This window comes from Ornithodoros turicata, chromosome 1, assembly GCF_037126465.1.
Source record: "Ornithodoros turicata isolate Travis chromosome 1, ASM3712646v1, whole genome shotgun sequence".
In the NCBI taxonomy this organism is placed as follows: domain Eukaryota; kingdom Metazoa; phylum Arthropoda; class Arachnida; order Ixodida; family Argasidae; genus Ornithodoros; species Ornithodoros turicata.
Window position 1 is genome coordinate 226029251 of NC_088201.1, and position 16829 is coordinate 226046079.

Genomic DNA, 16829 nt, shown 5'->3' on the forward strand with positions numbered 1-16829 from the left:
ATCTGCTCCTGGCTGCATTGCTTTTATGGCTATTATTTCGACATTCCATACCCTGTGGAGCCTGGATAGTGTTAGCGTGTAAGCAAAAGGATTGCATCTATGAGACCAGCTCATTGTGGTCTAAGACAAGCCTAAAAAGAATATCTCTAGAAAGCTGGTCAGAAATTGAATCGAATGGACTGCGGTGCGCCAGCCACACATATCTGTTAGCCACCGAAAAGTACCAATCACTTCACGGTTCCGATCACAGCGTTCACATATGCTAAATACTTCTAAGTATAGTCTTAAAAACGAACTCCCCCTCATAGCACGCTCCTATCCCATCCTGAATGACATCGTTCTGGCCTGTGATTTGTTGAAAACAGCAATGTTTCCCAACATGGCAATTGCAACCTGGACCCATATTGGACCAGTATTGGGGACCGATTTTGACAAGCCAGTAAACTAAATTTCTCAGCCTAGTGTTTTCAGCATTTGGAGTTGTTCTGACCAGGACCTATATATGAAGCCTGCTTTCTATAGATATACGTCACTCGATTCTTTGATATACAGGGTGTCTTTTTTTTATACGGATTTTTCCTTAAATACCTATAAGGGGTATAGAAATCCTGTTTCAACTTCTATCATCTCTGGGCCGACGGACTTCTCGACCATCGGTTGCACAACCGACGAATGAGTAATTATCGAAAAACTTTAATTCACTTTTTAATTATAAAACCTACGAAGTTTTCCCAAAGAGAACATCGGATCGCTTCGATCACCTGATAACGCAGCCGTGTTCAGTACAAAAATTCCGTTCGATAGAACGTAGAAGAAGAAAAAAAAATCATGATAAAACACCTTGTTTTTTCGTTATTTTGTTCACTGCGCATCTCACGAGACGCGTCTTCCCTTCGCTCACAATGTGAGAGGGTGAAGGAGCACAGTTGCGCCTCATGCGTCGAAGATGAGCTTTAACTTGCTGAAACAAAACAAAAACAAATGTATCGGGTGGCGCTATCGGAACTGCCCTTATCCTGGGTGGCATTTCTTGTTTTCTATTAATCTTTTCCAGGACGCAAGAGGCGATAGTGTGCTGTTTCACCCTCTCACATTAGCCGCATGCCCATCTCGGGACTGTCGTGGAACCGGTGGCAGTGGCTAGAAGCCTGGTGACCACAGTAGGATTAATGAGTTTTGCATTTCGTGGAGGAAAAAATATAAAAAAAAACTCTGTCACAACCCTCATTTACGGTATTGTTCCCTCGGGTAAAAGCGATTTATTCACTTTTTTTTTCGCTTTCATTAGTACAGATGACAAAATCAACAGCTTATAATGCCTTTCATGCTATTTTTAGTGCCTAAGTCAGCATCTTTAGCGCGTTTTACAGGCGCCTAAGATTGTTTTTGCCTACAAATTCAGGCTTGCGGTCGTGACCGCAACATTTCGCTGTTATAACCAGTTTTGGATATAAGACAAGAATTCAATAGCGTAGAATTCACATGCGTAGCTGGTACCCACCTTCAGGTGTTCCAAGTCGGATTGGGTTATTTGTTTGGTCAGGTTGTACACTTGGACAGAACTCAGTAGCATGCTCAATGAGAAAACTGTGACATTTCCTTCCATCGTGAACCTGTTGTCGAATGAACATTCCGTGTCCATCAGAACGACAGCCACGAGTCCATGTTGTCGTGTCATGATTTTGAAAACTTTTCCCCACAGCTGGATACCAGTCGTCTCTCTTTCGCTGCCGTACTTCCAAGAAAAGCCCGTCAAGGGTATATTCTCCTCGTCCATCCAATCTGATCGGTCTGACGACATCTCTAGGTGCTTCAGGTACCTGTGACGTCAGAGAAAACAAATAAGTACGCAGTGGTGTAACAACCGTAAGCTGAAGTCGCTCATACAAGCCACGGTACAAAAAAAAATGTAACTCAGTAAATTGCACAAGACGATATCTCCAGGGGCGGTCTACATACTCTCTAATTGTACCCTTTTCGAAATTTAATATGCAACTCGATCAAACATTAGGCGGAGGAAAAGCGTTCATTCTTAGCCAACAAGTTCGTTCCCTCTGTACAAGGAAAATTGGTACAAATTTTAGTAGAACACACAAAATTCGTATACATGCATGCATTAAAGTTTGTATTGTTCATATGTTTAACTAATATACCGTGCTCTCACATAAAATTACGAGTGGTAAGTACCACAGAGTACCCACTTCCGGCTGTTACACAGATAAATGGTTTGTCTCCCGCAGTATCAATCACTGTTTAGCGAAAAGCATGCGAGAATAAAACCGGCTAAAGTCGGCATTTAGCTTGAGTGGGTGAAGGAACTTCTGTGTTGTCTCCAACAACGAAGTAATCAATTTATATAATAATATTCATCAGTATATGATATTCTCGATATTAGATGAAATAGGCTCTTCCGCAGTCCACAATCCAAATGTTAATTCACAGTCTGAGAAGAGGATTAATACAGCTTCAGCAGACGCGTTATGCGAATCGTGCAAATGATAATCGGCTCTTGTTAGATTAGAACACATATTTGTGTTGGAACAGTTGTATCTCTTTCACCAGGTTCTTGCATTAAGTTGCGTGAGGTTGAGCAGCATAATTTAGTATCGGCATCGCAAGGCACTGGAATCTGCTCGATTTGAAGTCACCCCGCACAAACGCGCATGCGCGACTTCATGAGACAACACTGTAAACGTCACGAGGGCGGAGGGGGCGCCCTGTCCTTTTGGCATGCAAAGCTGGGCAACGGCTTTGTGACCTTCTGTTGGTTGTTATTTTCGCTTCCGCGTCATCACCCCATAGTGAACGGCATATAAGGTCATGTGAACGAATGAGAGCTCATCTGTAGAAGCGATGGTCCTGAAAGTGACATCAGTCCTCCATGCCAAGGTCCTCCAGCTCCCCCGTCTCCTTCTTCACGATTGATAACGCCCTATACCCATGTCAACATGTATGTACCTGATGCAGAAGCCGAGAAGGAAGGACTTTCCGAGTCGGAAGCCCCCTGCGACTGACAATACCACCACAGGCAGGTCTGCAACATCGCTGTTGGTGAGAAGAAGTAGCAAATTCTCGTCCCGGAGTTCAAAGTTATTGGCGTCTTTGTGGGGACGCACGACGACCGGACATGCAGCGGAGCCCAATTGGTCCTGCAAAGGAGCATATGCCATATTCGTTTTTGGTCATTTTTATTCCGTGTTAGCGCCGCGAAGCAACTGTGGTTGTGAGCGGAATACAGATGTGGACAGATAGAGAGTACGGCAGGAAGCAGTGTGGGAAAGGGGGGTTAGTATGCGTCCTTGGTCGACTTCAAAGGGAAGTGTGGTGATATTCGTCTGGAAGGTCTTCGGAAAGTTCAAGGAAAACCCTAGACAACACTCAGACTGGTCAGATTCGAACACACCACCTCCCCGAGTCTTCCGTACGGCCTTGGCTGCGACCAGAGAGAGAGGCGCCTTAACCCACTGGGCCATGCCGCTGGTTTGTATTCGCTATCACAAATATACCATTTTACACGTATCTCCTCCCAATAGCCGATATGTCACCTTTCGTCAGAGCTCTACCGTATTTTTCTGGTTTTCTGTGTAACCAATCACCCTTCTCTGTCTTGTTCCTTCCTGTGTCCCAAGCCTACACAAGACTTCATCAGACATACTGCGGGGTTGCTTTAGTGTAGAAATTCCGTAGAAATTTCGACCACTTCGCTTGTTGGCTGTCAGCACAATGTGACCTCTAGATGTCGCTACATTGAACCTATCGTTGGTTTATTATGCTGTTATTCGTACTTTGATCCAAACAGTTGCTTGGGTTAGCACATTATTGACCTTAATTAAGAGCATACTTGTCCTAAAGCTACACCTCTGGCTGGTTTCGGATGGAATGGCCCACTAGTGCTTCTTCACTTTATGTGGCTGATATGCCTACAGTGCAACGTATTATGTGCGAAAATATCTAGATTGTGTTTGGCAACCTGCGTAAGCAAGGATAACCTTTCTTATACCAGAAATTCTTCAGTTGCGGCACAAACATATTAAGGAAAGTCTGTGGTACATTTGGAGGAGCGATGACTATAGCGATATATCGTGTTGCGTCTGCAATATGTTTTAATATCCCTGTTCAAAATGGCACGATGCTCGGTTCATCTACTCCGAACAATAAAGTTGGAGAGTATGAGATGTGCTATCGGCACTCTGACAAACGTTTTCTTTTATTATTATTATTACTTATTGATGGGGGAAACTAGCTCCGTTGTTAATTTATACGAGGGGTGTTCAAGCCAAACCGGGACATTATTTCTCCTGAGTTTACAAATGACTCGCGCTACTTCTTTTTAACCATTTTCACACGCGACCGGCCTCCGCGTTCACCACGTGGTGGTCCAAAGTTTGTGCAAAACAGAAGACACGCGCTGGACAAGATGGCCGACAACGAGGTGAGCGCGCACATCGAACAGCGAACTGTCATGAAGTTTCGCGTTAATGAAGGCGTAAAGTCACCTGAAATTCACAGAAGACTTCAGCCTCGGTATGGCCACGATACAGTTGGCGCAGCATAGCGTTTAAGTGGTGCAAACGGTTCCGACACGGCCGTACATCAGTGCAAGACGATCACGGCCGGGGCGGCTCAGAGCACAGTGTCAAGGTTCCTGAGGACATTAATCTTGTGGAGCACCTGATCCTCAAGGTCCAACGGATAACATGTCTCGAACTGGCTCGAAAGACGGACCGTTCTGTGGGAACGTTGAAAACTGTCATTCATGAGCAGCTCCAGTTTCGGAAAGTTAGTGCCCGTTGGCTCCGTGTTTGACCGGCAGAGAAGAGTGGAAATCTCCCAAGAGCTAAGGTACCGGTTCGACACTGAAGGACAGCCGTTCCTTGATCGGATCATCACGTGCGATGAAACGTGGGCGCACCATTTCACTACTGAGTCTAAACGGGCCTGAAAACAGTGGAAGCATCCGGTCTCGCCAGCTCCCAAGGAGTTCCGAAGCACCCCTTCTGCGGGTAAGGTCATGGCCACGGTTTTCTGGGATAAGGCTGGCGTTCTTCATGTTGATTTTCTGCCCAGTGGTACCACCATCAACAGTGCATATTACTGCGAGGTTCTCAGATATGTGCATAAGGCATTGAGGCAAAAGCGGCCGGGCCTCATCACCAAATGAGTCCTTCTCGTGCAGGACAATGCACGCCCGCCTACCGCGCATCTCACGACACGCACCTTACAGGAACTTGGCTGGGAGTTGCTGCCACATCCCCCTTACAGTCCAGATCTCTCCTCAGCGATTTCCATCTCTTCGGGCCACTGAAGACATTCCCTGGGGGCCGCCGCTTCAGCTGCGACGACGAAGTCAAGAGTGCGGTCCGATCATGGCCGCTGCGCACCGGTAAGGATTTCTACGCTGCTGGCATCCAAGCCCATGTAGCAGTGCAGCACCTTCATCCACATCGCTGGTCTGGTCATCCACATCGCTACTGGTGCGAGGCACCATCTCACGAGCGCAATCATTAAACCGTCAGTTGGGCTCTCGCCACTAACCGAACAGGTTGTCGTTATTTAGAGCTCCCAACATCCTTATGAAACGCTGGCACAAGTGCATTAGCGCAGCTGGAGATTACGTTGAAAAATAAAACTAATTTATCGCCTGTAAGTTCATTTTAATTTTGCGAAAAATGAAAAGTCCCGCTTTGACTTGAACACTCTCGTACATACATACACGCATAAACACATACATACATACATTTACCTCTCCACCCAACCCTCCTACTGGGCGATGAGCCTTGGTTGCCATTTTTAAGAATTCACAACATCTTAGAGGTTTGGCTGCCTATCAGCTATATAGCTCTATACACGTTATTTTACCACATCAGATCATGGTTTGTGTCATATTTTTCAAAGCATACTGTTTTCGCATACTCATTTGATTAGTCATAATTTCTATCACAGTCTTGGCGTACGATAGGTTTAGTTGCTTGTGCGCCATAAAACCTCAATCATCATCATCATCATCATCACATACATACATACACGCTTACACTCATAACCGCTGTAACATACCACCACTACGCGTTAGAAAGCACAAATCGTAGAAAATCGGACTGCATGCAATGCAATGCGTGATTGCCTGAAGCTAACATTGCGCCGTCATTAGGGCAGCACGGCATGTCTTCCGGTCTTCTTCGTTTTAGCCTAAATCTGGTCGCGGACCGGTCGCTGAGTGAGGCAACAAAATTTAAGTTGAGTTGACTTTACTAATTTTGAATGAGACATTTTGACCGAGAGAATCTGTCGACCCTCTTTTTTTATTTATTTTTTATTCCCAGCAATGTGGAGGCCATTTCAGTTTTCCTTTATTTTATTTCAGTTCGCAATACGCATGAATGGGCGCACTTGCCCTTTCATGTGGGTGCGGTCGTGCCACCCTTGAGTATGGAAACCCTATTCACAGGGACCGCTCACCACAGAAGACAACGTAACTTGTGTTCCTGTTCCTTAACTTATTGTGTATACGTGTAGCTGTCCCTGTGCATCGGCATTTTGTTGAGCGCGCAAGTTTCGTCCTCGTGCTCAGAACATTAGTGCACCTATGAAGATAAGTTGATTTAAATTAGCGCTGATATGGTTGTTTCTCGTAGTATTTTATTTGAATACAGAGCAAACCCGTCAATGCCAGATGAATTAAAATAATGTAGGGCGAGAGAAACAGAGCGCATGCAGGTGACTTTCACCTGTAGAATAGTATCCGAAACAGTTTCTGGAGCACATATGACTAAAGTCCTGTTGATACGTGCAGGTCGCATGGACAAATAAATAAATAAATAATCTATGGAGTGTATGGAACCTGTGGTATTGTGTGATTTCTCGTGGTGTCCGCGTTATTTTAGCTGTTTCATTTCGCCTCTGGCGATGAAACTCCCTATTCGTCAGCTTAAAATACAGTTGTTGCTGTTGCTTGCTTTCGTGTAAAATAGCGCCTTCTTTTCTGTGATATCTTCAAACCTTGCGTTGCTACCCCAGAAGTCGTTTCGGGTACCCTGCCATGGGATATACGTATTGACTGGTAAGTCATGCTCTCAGGGTGTGTTGTTTACGCTTCCTCAAGATACACGAGCCCTGTCAAGCTCTTTTTTTGTTTCCTATCGTAATTAAAGTAACTCTCTCTCTGAATTAATCAGAGCGAGCCCAAAGCATGTTACCCAGATTTTGAACTTGTGCCACAGTGTACAGATATTTGGTTCCTTCTTTTCACACAATGTTATTATGCAACATATTTACATTCCACAAAAGGTAGTTGCACGCTTGCTGCAACATATACTATTTGTCTCATTCCGTAGTCGTCCCCTCGTGGAAATATCAAATCAGGAGCCGCAGAGAAAATAGAGCTCGAAACGCTCAAGCTCTTGTTGTGTTTTCTCCGACTTCTGTTTTTAAAAACTCTGGCTGGCGCGTAGCCCATCATCTATCAATTAGTCCTGCCAATATTCCCCTTCTTTTTTTATATATATCGCTCATACCACAGACGTCACACGCACAGGGGAACATGACGCGATGTTAGGCATGCGGCGGAGTGTTACATTGTCGATATCCGCCTCATTCGGGAAACTTAGAAAAGCGAAGATCTAGCTGTGTCCGACAAACAGTGCGACAACGCTTTCAGTTCTCGCAACTCGACAAGCAATCGATCGGCAAATCGATCGGCGAACGTGTTTCGACGAGGAAAAATCGTTTGATTATATTTCTTTGCGCGTATACAACAATAGTGACATGCCATGACACAGTAGTACGTAGCAGTATGACACAGTATACGTCGTGACATGTCCTACTCGTGATGACTGTAGTAGATGAAAAGTCACAGAGTCACACGCAATTAGAATCAAATGAGAGCTACGTGCTGACACGCGCATCTCAACATTTTTGTGACGGGACACTGAGCAGTGTTATGGGAGCATATGGGGGGCCATAAAGCAGTGTACTCCAGCGTGCTCAGTAGCACGCCTTCGACATAAAGTCGCGTTTCTGGCAGGGGAATAACAACAACTTTATTACAAGATGATGACTGGGCAGTTTGATCGCCAGGGGCGATACTCTACCCCATTGCAGGTGGTGATGCGGTGAATGAAATAATGAGCCCCTTCACAATAAGGATAGAAATCCTATGGCATCCAGAAAGGTGAAGAGTGCTTTGAGGGCAGAGCGTTGGTGGGCTGGATGTAGCCAGGGACCAAGTAATTTTTTAGAGGGGGGGGGGGGCGAGAGTCTAGCTCGTTAACGGATCTGGAGAGTACGGTTCGGAAAGGTTGGTAGTGTGGGCATTGGAGAAGAATGTACAGCACCGCAGTGACAGCAGTGGAGAGAATCAACTTGCCTCAAGCGGTAACGCCACTGTGCTGTGAAAGCCACATCGAGGCACATTCGATGTGGCTTCGTACATGTTGCGCATTCGAGAGAGTGCCACAGAGGAACACGGAGGGAGTTTTCTGAGGCAGAGCAAGACAATATCGAGTGGATCTTGACGTTCCCGATATGACACTGCTAAATGGGAGATGTATTTTTAGGTCTTGTAGCCCCCACGGTGTGCTCCCGCCAGTAGTCGCCTCGAGCCTTGCTACCCGTTCAAAGTTGAGTTCGCATCAATTAATTCGTTGTATGCTCTTGGTATGATGCTCCCCCACTGGTTGTTACACTCTGCCCCAGCCTGGGGCACGCAGTTACAAGTGCTCTGTCTAGTGGAAACTTGTTCGAGTATCTTTGAAAAATATCGTTTATTTTGTATGACCAGTACAAAACGAGATTTGTTCTAGCCAGTGGAGTTCAAAATGCAAAGTTCTCCTTTGTGTACGAAAAAAACAAAAAAATCAAGAAACTATTCCGTCCCACTGTGCTTCACGTTCCCCTATTCCATACGTTCGAGATTAGCACAAAAATAACGACGAATAAGACGGGATATACCTGCTATCGGCGGCTCTCGTTTTCAGGCAGTTCCCTTAACCTTTGCAGGTTCACTGGGTTTTCTACCCTTTCATAGTTCTATGCAGCAATATAAAACGAAGCAAAGTTGTGGATAGTAACATATCTGTATGCCATACTGCAAGCGTCAACATTCACTGAAAACAGCGTCCTAGTTTTCGCAAAGGCATCAACCAATTAGCCATTTAAACCACTTAAATCTACTCCCAATGGTTATTAGGCACTTACCGTCCCCTCCGAGGCAAAACTTGAATATGTAGTCGTTTTCTTTCCTGTTATGCGTAAGTACGGCAACTGCAAAGGAAAATGACAGGGTTTTAGGAAATGTCACACATACTTCCCAGGCCATTCAGAAATATCAGGATTCCTGATCTGAACAATAGAAGTATGGCAGCCGTCGACAAAGCCAGACAGCGACCACGCTCGCATCTGCTTCCCGACGACATGCCTGGGGTCTCAATTTGCTACCGTGACAGGCAGTCTCAGCGAGAAGGGACTCACGAGAGAGCTAAATGAGGCTTTGAGACCTTCGACAATGGAAATGGCGTACTGGTGTTTGCCTCAAGGTGAGGTGTCATCTCAACTGCTTCATAGGTAAGGAGGTGAACTGACTCTCCAGTGTGACATTCAGCTCTCCCACCTATCTTTAAAGTGTGAGCTGTAATGTATGCTTTCAACATCGGAGTACGCCATTTTCATTGCATGGATTGGACGTCTTGACACGTTTGGTGAATAGCGAACGTTACCATGTGTGCTCGAGCATGTGCGGTGTTCATAACATTCACACCCCAGAACAATGTGTTTACTGCTGCGTTCATACGCGCTGTTATCGTTCTTTTTTGATTCCGTGTTAGCACCGCGAAGCAACGGTGGCTTTGAGTGGCACACAGACGTGGACAGAGGAAGTAGGACACGGCTAATAACAATGTTGCTGAAACCACTTCGCTGGTTCTTTACGATATGCGAAGCATCGTGCATGAAGGCTCAAGAGGCCACGTAGAAGAGGCCAGGTTTTGTCAGAACACGTGATTAGCACATCGCAACCCACGACGCAGCTCACTACGGATACAAAGACGCGATTGCACCAGCACCGCCGATGAGACGCTCTTGGACGTCGTTGCATGATTGCTGGCCTTGTTGCCGTCGTGTTTCAGTATTGGGTTGAGGATACGAGCTCCTCTCATGGACTCGAAGGTTGCACTGAAGCGAAACGCTGACTTCTTGTCTGACGTCTTGTCTCGTCACCGTGCGCCGTTCCCGGTCCAGGATCTCATCTTCTGCGGGTGATACCCGCTTGCGAGACCCCATCTGATCTGACACAACGAGTGCCTCAAGGTCGGGTTCAATAATCGCTTTATTATAAACGGTTTGATAAACAATTATTGACGACAGCGCCACTGCGGCGCGCCAGTTAGAACTCGGCTTTGCATTGGTCTGGGTGCGAATGTGAACGAGTGCTATGTACCGTTTCGTGTATGCGCGACACGGGTATACTCCTCGTGCTGCACGCAATCGGGTGCGATATTGAAGGAGTGCGTGGGTATACCTCCTAGTTTGGAAAAGATGGCTAAGAAGCAAGCGAGCTGGTGAAGTTGATGCATAATGTAAATCCCTAAGACTACACTCTAAATATTTTCACACCTTTAAAGGTGTAAAATAGGTGTATTCTCGTATATTACACCTATTTTACACCCTAGAACCCCGACTTGAAAATGTTAGAGGGTGTAACTATGGTGAAATACACCCTTTTATGAGACATTGTCAGGAGGGTGTGATGAGGGTGTAACAGAGGGTGTATTTGGAGGTGGTACATGCAGGCTCTATTACACAGGTTAAATGTTCCAATGTATTGCAAAAAATTAACATGCATAAGGAAAAATTATTGATGTGTATTATATGAGTGCATGACGAGGATTAACAACCTGCCTGCCATCTGACAGTCTGTGAACATTCAATACATCAGCTGAAAACCTCCCGACATCTTTTGAGACAGTTGTTTCGGCGTTACTTTTTACCACAAACACGTGGAAGTGGCTGTCAAATTCAATGGTGGTTAAGCGCTGCATGAGAAAAAGGGTGTCCGAGTTCAACAAATATATTCCCAAGAGTTGTGCGAACACTGGAAAGTCATCATCTGGGATCTCCTTCACAATTACACTGTCTGCTGTTACCGTGAGGCCATGAACTGTAGCACTTTTTGCACACATCACTGTGTCGACAATGATGTTGTGGTCAGAAACATAGTTTCTGATTTGCTCCGGAGTGTGCTGAAGTAAGACTTCCCTTGAACCATAAGTGGAGATTACATCCCTCATGAAACTCTTTGACCACACATACATCTGGTACAATTGATGTCTTTTTGCTAATGAATATGCTACATTCTTGAAGTTATGAATTTTTCTAGCAATATCCTTGAAATATTGGTGTTTGCCTTCAAAACGCATGCACCAGATGTCTACGAGGGGACCATACATATTGATGAATCGTGCATAGTGCACAAGATAATGCATCTTGCAAGGAGGAGACACTTGTGGAAAGTGTGTTGCAAAACCTTGAAGAAAAAAATATATGCAGCGCTCCAGATAAGGAACATACATGCGCGGTATGCGCCTGCTCATAATAATGTCCACTACCTCACGAAATGTTATGTATAGCTGCCACACCTCATTGTCAGGTGGTACACAGTCCCCAACGTACAATGCTAAATGTCTAAAAAGGCAAAACCTCTGTGATGCGGTGCCCCTCATCACTCCGCCACTACACAAGAATTGCTTGAAGATAGGCTCAGGTCTGTTTCTCTTGTCACATTGGTCATAAGGAAAATGCTCTATGCGTTCATTCAGCACATCAAGGCTGAACAATCTTTCTGAAATCAAGTGTGCAACAATGTGACGCAAAAAAAATGGGATGACCCCTTCATGCAGATCATGCATCACATCAGGTGGCAGATGCTCAGTCGGATGAAATCCTTTCGTGTGTAGCGCACTTGGAGCTTTAACGCCATAAAGGGGCAACGTTGCAATACCACTTCGAAGCATGTCCAAGTGGAATCTGTGGAGTGCTGGGGTACGCAACACAAAGTCTTGTTCCTTGTGCTTGCTTCGTGCTTCATAATGCAATGCCATACAAAACCGACAGATGTGCCCATGGCTAAAACTTGCCTTGAAGCCACCAATTCTGTGACTTGATAGGTTGTCACCTGAGAGGCATAGGACAGTACCCGTTATATGTTTTGAATTGACTGTGATCCCTTCTGTTTCTAACTGAGCAATATCTTGATGCAACCGTTCTAGCACTTTGTCTAGCCCGTATTTTGCGATGTGCTTCTCTTTGCATAGCACTGCTAAATGTATGTGAGGAAGTTGTGTTCTGAAGTGAGATGGTGTAATAAACAAAGTGTAATAAACAGCCATCATTTTGTGTTTCAGCCTTTGCGCACCAATGGGATTACACACTTCAAATTCGTCCGTGTAGAGCTGGATTACCAACTTCTCACGATCCCCAGAAAAATATTCGTGATTTAAAAAGGCCGATCAGTCGAACACTGAACTTAAACTCTCATCAGATCCGTCCAGGCCAGGCATGAGTGAGCTGCCTAACCATTCAAGGTAGCGTTTCAGCACCTCCACGATTGGAACATACTGGAAGCTTGCCTGTGCATTGCCTCCTGCACTCAAAATCACAGTCACAGGCTCAACATATGGAAACACGCTCGTACAAAACCGTTCACGACCACTTTGCGTCCTTAACTGCATTATTTCACTGTTTATAAACGACTCTACATTACCACCATGCACTGAATAAAGCTGCGGCCCCCAATCAGTAAAAAATGTGAGGATGTCGTTGGCGATCTCGTTAAGGGTGGACTCTGGAAGCCTTCTTGCCTCTTTCCACTTTAGCAGCAACAATGAAAATTCCTTTGCAGGGTTGCCTCCTTCTGGGGCTGAGTGCAGATCACTTCTGCTTGCATGTTGTAGGACTGGTGGAATGCTTTCGTGTGCTGCTTGAGGGATGGCAGCTGTCACATCCTCATCACTGTTGTCTATAGCGTCTGGATGCTGAGGAACATAGTCATGTGGTGGGCTGTTTGAAACTATACACTGCGGTTGATCATTGCTGTGCTTCGTGAGCAGGTGACTTCGAAAACGAAATAATGAATTGTATGTTTTGGTGCACCGTCCCAGGTCGCAAACCCAATTTCTCTCATGGCCATGAGAGGAGCTGAGGTGACGCAGCAAAGTGTTCAGAGTAAAGGCTCTGTGATGGCATCTTGGGCACTGGAAGTATCTTACGTTAGGCATCTGTAATAAATTGGTCTGCTTAAAACAAGGTCGTCTTTATAAAGACCTTTCAAAACACAGACTGACGTGCATTTATAGACTGCAAAACACTACGTATCGACCACTACGATCTTTTATAGAGCATACGTACTGCAGCGTGTTTCACTCGCGATCCTCGCTTCTCCGTGAAGAAGTTTATCAGAGAAAGGTGCCGAGTGTTTGTCGCATTCCTGGCACACCTCTCAAAATCACCGACGACCAAGCTTCGTCCGGCACAAGCCTCAAAATCATTGACGACCACGATTTTGATCGCAACGACAATCCAGACGTTATTACAAACAGGCTTACAGCGCCACACCTACGTCGTTTCTGTCAGTCCTTGATCATCGCTCTTGGTCATGTGTTTTACTGCTCGTGTTGGAACGCTACGCATGCATTTCAGCGTCGTGTGTAAGTTACCCATCCCGTTCGTTGTAATTAATCGGTTACTCAAATTATCGGGTTTTCAGGACATCGCATGTCGACGAATGGCCTCAGTGTCGTGCTTAGTTGTCGTGCAAAGCGCTGATATAGCGCGGAAGTTAACGTTGCAGGACCCGCGCCTCTCTGTTCTGAAAGACGCTGTTCGGGCGTGCAGTCTCTTGTCATCGACAGTGAACGCTGACAAGGACAGATTTCAGGTAACACTTTATCTTTGCAAGCGTGCCTTCTTCTTTCCAGACAGTTATTTCTTTCCAACAGATTTTTGACGAAGCCTTCAACCGAAACATCGACCTTGCAGACGACGATGTTATACCCGACAAGGCACAAATATATGTGATCACAACAGTGAGCTTTTGCAGTTTTTGTTGTTTGTGATGGCCGTGGGTTCGTCGCAAATGACATCTTGCTGGTTTACGGGTTTTTGCGAATTGGGACGCTGCATGTACTGTCTGCGATCAACAAAACTAGACGCACTTTATTCACCGTTGTGTACGAATAATAGCACCACTTTCTCTTGTGTCTTCGTCATCGATCGTTGCGAGTTTGAATTCAGGTGTTCATGAAGCTTGCTTGCTTGGTTACTTTAAGGTCAATTTGTATTTTAAAGCATGGCCAATTTACTTTTGAGGTCGCGTTCGTTACCTGACGTGACACCCATGTGTGACGAATCGTTGCTCATGTTGCGGTCACTAGTATGTGATGGCAGACGATACTGCTCCCAACTGGTAACAATCACGTTAGTAATTATTTCACTCCCATCTTTGTTGATAATGTATTATTCTTCCTGTCTTTTCTTTGTTTCATTTACCAGGAGAGGCCAGTGCCACCACATTTGGTTTCCTCAGAACCAAACGAAAATATTCAGGCCTCTAGTCTGGCACAGAGGTAATTAGCTAATTCTAATATCTCCATAACCTAGTACACCAATGTAAGCGCCGTTGCAGGTAACACCATAGTTAGCAAAAACGTCATGCCAGTGTCTTCTTATTTGCTTTAGCCACAGCGGTGACAACGACGACGATCGGGATGGAAGAGGGTATGCAGCTCCGGACTTCTCCAGATTAAACATAAAGCTTGGAGAACCGATACTAACACCATCTGTGCACCGAAAAATTGTAGAGGCGCTCTACCAATCTATGATCTGCTGCACAATGTATGTCCCCTTTTGTTTTCTAAATTGCACGCATTTTAACTTACATGTGTAACTGAAATGCTTTGCTGCCACGACTGGTGTTGTCGTAGCATCCCCATCACTTGCTACCGTTGCAGATACCCTACTGCGAAGTTTTACGCAAAAGTTGCCGCCTTGCTTGTCTCAGAGTATGGTACTTTGGCTGACTCCAGTGGCAGTGGCTATGTGAGTTGATGATATATATGTTTCTGTATAACAACACATGTGATTCTAAAGTAGATGTTTGTGAGGGTTTATACTTGCAATATCAAATGCTTAAAGGCTTTTTATTTTCAGGACTCATGGGTAGTAAGTCTACGTACCAAATTCAAAAACGAACGGCGAAAATTAGTTAACAATGAGACTGTTGAGGAATCCAGAGCAAAATATGGTGTAAAAAGGAATTCTGAAAAAGACCGAGTGGGTGGCACAGACATCATGGAGCGCAACAAAGTACCCAAGTCATCTGTGAGCATTTGTGGCATGTCTGTTCTGCCAAACCTTGTCACATTCTTTTCACAGGAAAATACAGACAGCATACTCAATACATCAAATGCTCAGGGCAACGAAGCATGGCTTTTGAATGAATATATGAAACAAAAACCAGATGTCCCTCAGATGCTCGTACGTTTGAGAGACACTTTCCAAGATAGGACGAGGAAAATGAAAGCCAACCGGGTTTTATGCTCTGTAAAGGAATTCCCTTACGTCATGGATTTCAAAATGGTAAGTCAGTGAGACGCATACATGTGAGCCATTGATTTTTTCTCTTTGTTTCCAGTTCATGCATGAATTTGAACTTTTGACACGAAGAGATGCTGCAAAGGCAGTAGAGGCTGGAATACTGAAAGTGCTGAGCATTGCATCAAAGAAGGAACTACGCTGTCCGCAGGAGATTAGAATGGAAATCCTTGAGCTTGACAGGTTCCAGGGCTGTGACAGACGTAAGAGGCGTAAGTTATGTTCATGCCGACCTTTACGTTCAGCTATTGGCTCAGGGGATACTGATGACATGTTTTACTTCTGGTAAAGATCTGCAAGCTTTGCTGGCCACAAAGACCCTCTGTGACATTTTCAAGGAGAAGAAAGCCATGGGGAGCTTGTTCGTCCATGAGTCGGTAAGTGCTAGCTTCCCACATTGCTGCATGGTGCAGCTTTTGCCAGTAATAGGATGTCACGTGATCGTAACTATAATGGTCACTGCAGCAAAAACATGGTTTTGTGCATCAGTTCGAATCCTGTGCTAAATGGTGTAGAAAAACAGTATGTTGGGGCACATTGTATGCTTGTTCCTTGTGATACTGTGACCTTTCTTTTCTATCTCTCGCAGTCTGAGAAGATGCCACCAACACCGCACATCTCCTACACTGGGTCCTCATTAGAAGACGCTCAAATACTCAAGCTTGTCGTGGAGCACAGCCCACTCTATCATGTTGTTGAAGGCATGGAGGGACTGGCAAGCATTTTGGCTGCATACTGGGTGTTCAATGCATCATATAGCTTTCATCATCACAAGACGATTTTTTTTTTGAACACATTGTCGGATTACAGGGCACACCTCTCAGTGCACCTGTGGCATCATTTTGTAAAAAATATGGATTGCATGGTGTTTCACAGTCAACATAGTTTGGTGATCCACACGAAAAGGCGTCAAGTTAGCAGGACAAGGTTTGCAAAGCAGTATTCCTGTTCCCGTGTCTAGCGTTAGAGTGCTTGTGATACAAGTTGTCATACCATAAAAAACAACTCTCTGTTACTCAACATTTTTTTAAAATTCGTACACTGCCATATAACTCCTCAAGGTTGGAGGACTGGAAACTATAAGGTTACTAGTAAGTGATCAAGGTGTATTAAGTGTATTAAGGTTACTAGTAAGTGATCAAGCTGTATTAAGTGTATTAAGGATATGTATGCCGCATGGCTGATGTCAA

The 16829-nt window shown here is 45.1% G+C and overlaps 2 protein-coding genes across 2 annotated transcripts in view; one reads left to right on the forward strand and one right to left on the reverse strand.

The window, feature by feature from the left end:
* LOC135395547 (atlastin-2-like) overlaps positions 1 to 16829 on the reverse strand; it is a 230070-nt gene that overhangs the window by 4623 nt on the left and 208618 nt on the right. The window contains exons 14-16 of the mRNA XM_064626693.1: positions 9193 to 9258; positions 2959 to 3149; positions 1502 to 1820 (exon numbers count right to left, since the gene is read on the reverse strand). Coding sequence (XP_064482763.1) covers positions 1502 to 1820; positions 2959 to 3149; positions 9193 to 9258 — 576 coding nt within the window. The remainder of the gene's footprint in view (positions 1 to 1501; positions 1821 to 2958; positions 3150 to 9192; positions 9259 to 16829) is intronic.
* Positions 13653 to 16670, forward strand: LOC135377091 (uncharacterized). The gene is made up of 10 exons (XM_064609416.1): positions 13653 to 13694; positions 13754 to 13924; positions 13986 to 14072; positions 14539 to 14612; positions 14725 to 14880; positions 14997 to 15084; positions 15421 to 15624; positions 15680 to 15851; positions 15931 to 16016; positions 16229 to 16670. The coding sequence occupies exons 2-10, from the start codon at positions 13772 to 13774 to the stop codon at positions 16598 to 16600; spliced, it is 1392 nt and encodes a 463-aa protein (XP_064465486.1). The 5' UTR covers positions 13653 to 13694; positions 13754 to 13771; the 3' UTR covers positions 16601 to 16670.

Excerpts from the sequence above, each read along its gene's own strand:
- LOC135377091 (XM_064609416.1), top strand. The coding sequence starts at position 13,772 with ATGGCCTCAGTGTCGTGCTTAGTTGTCGTGCAAAGCGCTGATATAGCG. Across the intron at positions 14,073-14,538 it reads AAATATATGTGATCACAACA|GAGAGGCCAGTGCCACCACA; the intron begins GTGAGCTTTTGC and ends TTCATTTACCAG. Across the intron at positions 14,881-14,996 it reads TCTATGATCTGCTGCACAAT|ATACCCTACTGCGAAGTTTT; the intron begins GTATGTCCCCTT and ends CTACCGTTGCAG.